The sequence below is a fragment of the Mizuhopecten yessoensis genome, unplaced genomic scaffold, assembly GCF_002113885.1.
Source record: "Mizuhopecten yessoensis strain PY_sf001 unplaced genomic scaffold, ASM211388v2 scaffold1175, whole genome shotgun sequence".
Lineage (NCBI taxonomy): Eukaryota > Metazoa > Mollusca > Bivalvia > Pectinida > Pectinidae > Mizuhopecten > Mizuhopecten yessoensis.
In genome coordinates, this window is record NW_018403915.1 from 98,970 (window position 1) to 107,438 (window position 8,469).

At 41.6% G+C, this 8,469-nt stretch overlaps 1 protein-coding gene across 1 annotated transcript in view; it reads right to left on the minus strand.

Moving 5' to 3' along the window:
* Positions 1-8,469, minus strand: part of LOC110458202 (transient receptor potential cation channel subfamily A member 1 homolog) — a 54,543-nt gene that overhangs the window by 37,710 nt on the left and 8,364 nt on the right. The window contains exons 3-7 of the mRNA XM_021509809.1: positions 4,094-4,271; positions 3,796-3,896; positions 2,372-2,569; positions 815-1,033; positions 307-596 (exon numbers count right to left, since the gene is read on the minus strand). Coding sequence (XP_021365484.1) covers positions 307-596; positions 815-1,033; positions 2,372-2,569; positions 3,796-3,896; positions 4,094-4,271 — 986 coding nt within the window. The remainder of the gene's footprint in view (positions 1-306; positions 597-814; positions 1,034-2,371; positions 2,570-3,795; positions 3,897-4,093; positions 4,272-8,469) is intronic.

Consider the following 8,469-nt stretch of genomic DNA (forward strand, 5'->3'; position numbering starts at 1 on the left):
TAGTTTAAGTACACTATTGTATTAGGGAATACAGAGTCGGTTAAGACTCACCTCTCTATCAGGTAAGTGATGTTTTGATTAGCTGTAGTTTTAGTACACTATTGTATTAGGGAATACAAAGCCGGTTAAGACTCACCTCTCTATCAGGTAAGTGATGTTTTGATTAGCAGGAGTTTAAGTACACTATTGTATTAGGGAATACAGAGCCGGTTAAGACTCACCTCTCTATCAGGTAAGTGATGTTTTGATTAGCTGTAGTTTAAGTAGACTATTGTATTAGGGAATACAGAGCCGGTTAAGACTCACCTCTCTATCAGGTACTCTACCACCTCTACATGATTGAAGGCGCACGCGATGTGGAGGGGCGTGGCCTGTACGTCATTGAGGGCATCTATTCGGGCATGGTGCTCCACCAACAGTTTGAGACACTTAATGTCTCCAGCCTTTGATGCCAGGTGGATGGGGTTCATGTAGTTAGATGCAGGTGTGTTAACATCTGCTCGCTTCTCCAGACAGAGTTTGACTACGTCATAGTGACCGTTCTCCACAGCCATATGTAGACAGGTGCTCTGGTCACAGTCTCTGTCAGTCACCATCTAAACACAGACATTTATACAGATTCTACAGAAATACTCGTCTCTGTCAGTCACCATCTGAACAGTAAATACAGACATTTATTTCTACAGATCATATAAATATATCTGTTTCAAACGTTTTCCAGACTCTTAAAGTAATTCAATTTATACTTCACAATGTGAGGTATGTAAAAATATGTTTATTTAGAGATTAAGACTTCACAATTGAGTCAACTTACGTTTGAAATGGTAACCCAGCCATCCTGTCGAGAGCCTGCCTCGAAGAGGAGCTTGACAATATCAATGTTTCCCTCACTACAGCAGCAGTGGAGGGGGGTCGAGTCTTCATCGTCCTGGCAACGAAGGGGAGCCCCTGCATCAATCAGCAGTTTGGTGATCTCCACTTGATTGTGGGTAGCAGCCATGTGGAGGGCAGTCATCTTTTGCATGTCCACAGTCTGCAAATGTCATTCAAGGTCATATAAAACAACAGTCTGCCAAGGTCAGGGTCATGAGTCAACTCACAGTCTTGACAACTCAGGAGTCAAATTGTCACCTGTCAATACACAGCAATGTGAACTAGCTATCTGTCATGTTAATAGAGTCTATCAATAACACAGCAATGTGAACTAGCTATCTGTCATGTTAATAGAGTCTATCAATACACAGCAATGTGAACTAGCTATCTGTCATGTTAATAGAGTCTATCAATACACAGCAATGTGAACTAGCTATCTGTCATGTTAATAGAGTCTATCAATACACAGCAATGTGAACTAGCTATCTGTCATGTTAATAGAGTCTATCAATACACAGCAATGTGAACTAGCTATCTGTCATGTTAATAGAGTCTATCAATACACAGCAATGTGAACTAGCTATCTGTCATGTTAATAGAGTCTATCAATACACAGCAATGTGAACTAGCTATCTGTCATGTTAATAGAGTCTATCAATACACAGCAATGTGAACTAGCTATCTGTCATGTTAATAGAGTCTATCAATACACAGCAATGTGAACTAGCTATCTGTCATGTTAATAGAGTCTATCAATACACAGCAATGTGAACTAGCTATCTGTCATGTTAATAGAGTCTATCAATACACAGCAATGTGAACTAGCTATCTGTCATGTTAATAGAGTCTATCAATACACAGCAATGTGAACTAGCTATCACTCTTGTTAATAGAGTCTATCAATACACAGCAATGTGAACTAGCTATCTGTCATGTTAATAGAGTCTATCTCTGTGCAATACATATGCAAGACCACACACTTGTGTTTTTCTAACGAATCAGAAAGCACGAATTGTATTGCGCGGACAAATATACTCACGAGTGCGCAGAGCGCACAAGTGAATATATACGTCCGCGCAATAAATGAGTGCTTTCTGATTCGTTAGAAAAACACAAGTGTGTGGTCTTGCTTTTATCACATACCTTCCATATTCGGTAGAGATCAATACAAAGATTTTATAAACTTTGATATTTTTTTGCAAATACCGGGAACTTTTCAGTTCACCATGACAAGGGGATTCCCATAAAAAATAGTTCCCGTTAGTAGGTAAATACAACATTCCGTATTGCACAAGTGCAATACAGAACGTTGTATTTCATGGTCTTAAAATTGCTCAACAAATGTATTACTATAACAAGATTCAACAGGTATGTGATAAAATATATTACTAAATGTATAATATTATTTTAGACTAGAAGACTTCCTCCACTGTAAGAACTCATTCCAGAGACAATAATGTTCAGTAAGTCAGTAGCTGTTTTGTTTTAAGTCACTCACCTCAATATCAATATCCTTGTAAGACATGAGCTCCTTGGCAGCAAACTCGTTTCCGCGCATGGCTGCATAGTGAAGCGGAGTCTGGCCATATTTATCTTGCTTGTTGATGTTAGCACCATTTTGTACCAGATAACTGATCACACTGTTATCAACCAGGGCACTGTCATCCTGGGGTGTGTTGTCTGGCAGTTCTGGGCCCTAACAATACCAAAATAATATTCTACAGGTTATATCTCTAGGCATAACATACATACAAGGGACAATGTACATGAATAGCTCGGGGGGGGGGGGGGGGGGGGCTACACAAGGGATTATATACATGTATAGCTCAGGGGGGGCTAAACAAGGGATAATATACATGTACAGCTCAGGGGGGGCTACACAAGGGATTATATACATGTATAGCTCAGGGGGGTCTACACAAGTGATAATATACATGTATAGCTCAGGGGGGTCTAAACAAGGGATACTATACATGTACAGCTCAGGGGGGTCTACACAAGGGACAATATACATGTATAGCTCAGGTGGGTCTACACAAGGGATAATATACGTGTATAGTTCGGGGGGGGGGGGGGCTACACAAGGGATTATATACATGTATAGCTCAGGGGGGTCTACACAAGGGACAATATACATGTATAGCTCAGGGGGGGCTACACAAGGGATTATATACATGTACAGCTCAGGGGGGTCTACACAAGTGATACTATACATGTACAGCTCGGGGGGGTCTACACAAGGGATACTATACATGTACAGCTCAGGGGGGGCTACACAAGGGATTATATACATGTATAGCTCAGGGGGGTCTACACAAGTGATAATATACATGTATAGCTCAGGGGGGTCTACACAAGGGACAATATACATGTATAGCTCAGGTGGGTCTACACAAGGGATAATATACGTGTATAGTTCGGGGGGGGGGGGGGGGGGGGCTACACAAGGGATTATATACATGTATAGCTCAGGGAGCCTACACAAGAGATACTATACATGTTTATCCCAGGGGGTCTACACAAGGGATATATACTATACATGAACAGCTCAGGGGGCCTACACAAGGAGAAAATATACATGTACAGCTTAGAGGATGCTATGCCAGGAAAAATACACATGCACTGCTTATAGGCACACACAAGGGGGAAAATACACATGTACTGCTTATAGGCACACACAAGGGGAAAATATACATGTACTGCTTTGAGGGGGCTACATCAGGACAAACGTGAAGGAAATAACTGGCAAGGTGTTATTTAACAGTTTTTGGACATTTACATAACAAAAGTCCATCAGAGCCAGTTTTGTTCAAACTGAGACACATCTGCTGTAAATTATATATACTTAACAATTGGCTGCATAGATATGTAGCACACAAAATACACATTAGTCCAGTCTATCTGTTATCTGTAACTACATACATCATCGTCATCGTCTGTGTCTGTGTTTTTTTGTCGCTGACGGCGGTAACGGGCAGCATAGTGGAGGGGTGTCAGGTTTTCTGAGTCTCGGCAGTTGGGATCTGGTAATGATATAATGCAATGTGATATTTACAATGGAAATTGTTTATTAACACCAGCAAAATACAAAGATATCTGACATGCATTAACAGTTTAATCCTTAAAGAAACATGGTAAATGTATTCATTATACAAGATTTTCATGTTTTTACTTCCATTTTAGACTTGATAAATATGGTATAGATTTAAGCGACACCTACCTGCCCCATTGTCGACGAGGAGTTTGGCAACAGCCTTGTGGTTATAGCGGGCAGCATAATGAAGTGGTGTGATCCTGTCCTCGTCACGTACGTTGATCTTCTTGTAAGTATTCTTGGACGAGGCCTTGATCTGACCTATCAGGATCTGTGTACTCCTTACGTCTCCATTTCTGGCACACTGAGAAGTAACACAAGGAGTAGAAACATCCACTGGCTATTTTTAAATAATCGTTACATCAGGTAATTATAAGAATACCTTACTACTTTTTAAACTTTCAAACATTACTTAATCCCCTTACTTGCCAATTCTCCCCATACTGAATGGTGACTCCCAATTTTGGACTCTTCAATTTTCAAGAGTATATTTCAAACCAATGAATCAAAAAACTATTCTTATATTCTAAGATTAATGATTTCTACTTGAGGAAACACTCAAAAAAAGCCATTTTAAATTTATATTTTTCTCTAGGGGTATTTTTTCTCCTCTTTCTAAACAACATTTTTCTTCCTAATGTCTCCCTTGACAATGCCTCACTTTTGGCCTTTAGTTGAGCGTTCGCCACTGTGAGGAAGGCTTTGGGTTCTGTCCCCTGGCCGAGACATACCAGAGTCTGTAAAAATGGTAGTTTCTACTCCTGCTTAATTAACTCTCAGCAATTTAGGAGTTGGACGACTCATTTGCCTGTTGTCAGTATAATGTGACCGGGTGGGGTGTCCTGCTGGGTGTCTTCGGCAGTAGGTTTCAGTGAGGTAGCATTTCAAAGTCGGCATCAGTTCCACGCTATCACAAGGATACAAACACTAACATATCGCAGACTCCCAAAACACACACACACGCATACACTACATGCATGCATCTTGCACATAGGGGAGGCCGTCCTTAAATGGCTATTATCCATAGCTGTTGATAGGACGTTAAACAATACTAAACCAAACCAACCCAAATCATGGGAATTTCAAAAGGTTGGCAAGTATGAATCCCTTTAACCACTGCTGAGCTATACCATCATCAGGTACGTGTTATCTATTTCCATATCCTTGGATTTATTTCTTCTACGGCTTTTTAAATTTCCCATGATTATAAAAAGTCATGTCAAGATATACAACTTAGAATGAGAAATTCATGTACACTGAAGTACTATACAGAACAAAACAGCACCAGTTGGTACGTCATGTTGTACATCTGCAATGTTATCATGTTCCTTTTGATCATTATAACATCATGACATTTTGCTATTTTTCAAACTCTAGGTTGATGACAGAGAAATCATACCTTCAGGGCTTTTTCTACCTATTTTGGGAATTGGGCCTGTGGCTTTAGAATTGGTAAAAATTTGTCACGGTAGATCAAATTATATCATCATAATAGAACTTAGTTAAAAAAAAATCATTAATCTATATTTATTTTACAACAATTATGAAACAAAATGTATTTACATACATAAATTATACTTGTTGGCAAGAGTGGTAGCACTCAGGGGGTCTTCAGGGAGGAATTATACACGAGTACCTTGACCTAGAAAAATTTGAGACAGGTATACATAGACTCTTTCTTGCGAATGTAACAGGAGAGGAAAAATTCACGGCCAGACCTAGGTTCGAACCTGGGAACCTCCAAACTCTAGATGGACACTTTACCAATTGAGCTACCTGGTTGCCGATGATCGACCCAGTCCAATTCTGATACATTCCTCCCTCCTTTACTAAGTCTTCGCCTACGAAGACACAACTACTGTATTAATTTACAACCCTGGCTCGGGTAACCCCTTGTCAAGTGTACACAAAATGCTTGAAAAAAGGGTTGGTCACAGGCACCACCGTAACAGGAGAGGAAAAAATACACGCCCAGATCGGGGTTGGTCACCGGCACCACTGTAACAGGAGTGAAAATACACGCCCAGACCGGGGTTGGTCACAGGCACCACTGTAACAGGAGGGAAAATACACGCCCAGATCAGGGTTAGTCACAGGCACCACTGTAACAGGAGAGGAAAAATACACGCCCAGATCGGGGTTGGTCACAAGCACCACTACTGTAACAGGAGGAAAAAGACACACCAAGATCGGGGTTGGTCACAGGCACCACTGTAACAGGAGTGAAAATACACGCCCAGACCGGGGTTGGTCACAGGCACCACTACCGTAATAGGAGAGGAAAAATACATCCCAGAACTAGGTTGGTCACAGGCACCACTGCAACAGGAGAGGAAAAAATACACGCCCAGATCGGGGGTGTTCACAGCAGCCACCACTGTAACAGGAGGAAAAATACACGCCCGGATCGGGGTTGGTCACAAGCACCACTACTGTAGCAGGAGGAAAAAGACACCCCGAGATCGGGGTTGGTCACCGGCACCACTGTAACAGGAGGGAAAATACACGCCCAGATCAGGGTTGTTCACAGGCACCACTACTGTAACAGGAGAGGAAAAATACACGCCCAGATTGGGGTTGGTCACAGGCACCACTACTGTAACAGGAGCGGAAAAACACACACCCAGATCAGGGTTGGTCACAGGCACCAATACTGTAACAGGAGAGGAAAAATACATCCCAGATCTAGGTTGGTCACAGGCACCACTGTAACAGGAGGGAAAATACACGCCCAGATCGGGGTTGGTCACAGGCCCCACTGTAACAGGAGGGAAGAATACACACCCAGATCAGGGTTGGTCACCGGCACCACTACTGTAACAGGAGAGGAAAAATACACGCCCAGATCGGGGTTGGTCACAGGCCCCACTGTAACAGGAGAGGAAAAATACACGCCCAGATCAGGGGTGGTCACAGGCACCACTGTAACAGGAGAGGAAAAATACACGCCCAGATCGCGGTTGGTCACAGGCACCACTACTGTAACAGGAGAAGAAAAACACACGCCCAGATCGGGGTTGGTCACTGGCACCACTACTGTAACAGGAGAGGAAAAACACATGCCCAGATCGGGGTTGGTCACTGCAGGCACCACTGTAACAGGAGAGGAACAAGAGGCCCAATGGGCCTGCATCGCTCACCTGGTATTAATCTCACAATTGTAACCTTAAAAGTGGACTAAAATAAAGCTACAGGCAAAATATCAGCGTCTTGACTTAAAGTGTAAAGTAATTCAGAAAAAATTGGCAAAGGTCATTCATTTGAACAAACTTGGTAGCCCTTCATCCCAGCATGTTACTGGCCAAATATCATCACCCTATGCCTCTCGGCTATTCAGAAGAAGTCGTTTAAAGGTTTTAAATATATTTGACCCCAGTGACCTTGAATATAAATCAAGGTCATTTATTTGAACAAATTTGGTACCCCTTCATCCAAGCATGTTACTGGCCAAATATCACCCTAGGCCTCTCGGTTATTCAGAAGAAGTCATTTAAAGGTTTTAAACATATTTGACCCCTGTTACCTTGAATATAAATCAAGGTCATTTATTTGGAAAAAACTTGGTAGCCCTTCATCTCAGCATGTTACTGGCCAAATATCATCACCTCACCGGCACCACTGTAACAGGAGAGGAAAAATACACACCCAGATCGGGGTTGGTCACAGTGACCCCAGTGACCGTGAATATAAATCAAGGTCATTTATTAGAACAAACTTGGTAGCCCTCCATCCAACCATGTTACTGGCCAAATATCATCACCCTATGCCTCTCAGTTATTTAGGGGAAGTCGTTTAAAGGTTTTAAATATATTGGACCCCAGTGACCTTAAATATAAATCAAGGACATTTATTTGAACAAATTTGGTAGCCCTTCATCTCAGCATGTTACTGGCCAAATATCATCACCCTAGGCCTCTTGGTTATTCAGAAAGAGTCATTTAAAGGTTTTAAAGATATTCGACTCCAGTGACCTTGGATATAAATCAAGGTCATTTATTAGAACAAACTTGGTAGCCCTTTATCCAAGCTCCAAGCATGTTACTGACCAAATATCATCACACTAGGCCTCTCAGTTATTTTGAAGAAGTCGTTTAAAGGTTTTAAACATAATTGACCCCTGTGACCTTGAATATAAATCAAGGTCATTTATTTGAACAAACTTGGTAGGCCTTCATCCCAGCATGTTACTGGTCAAAGATCATCACCCTAGGCCTCTTGGTTATTCTGAAGAAGTTGTTTCAAGATTTTAACATATTTGAACCCTGTGACCTTGAAAATTGTTGAAGGTCATTTATTTGAAGAAACTTGGTAGCCCTTCATCTCAGCATGTTACTGGCCAAATATCATCAGATTAGGCCTCTTGGTTATGCAGAAGAAGTTGTTTAAAGGTTTTAAAGATATTCGACTCCAGTGACCTTGAATATAAATCAAGGTCATTTATTTGAACAAACTTGGTAGCCCTTCATCTCAGCATGTTACTGGCCAAATATCATCACCCTAGG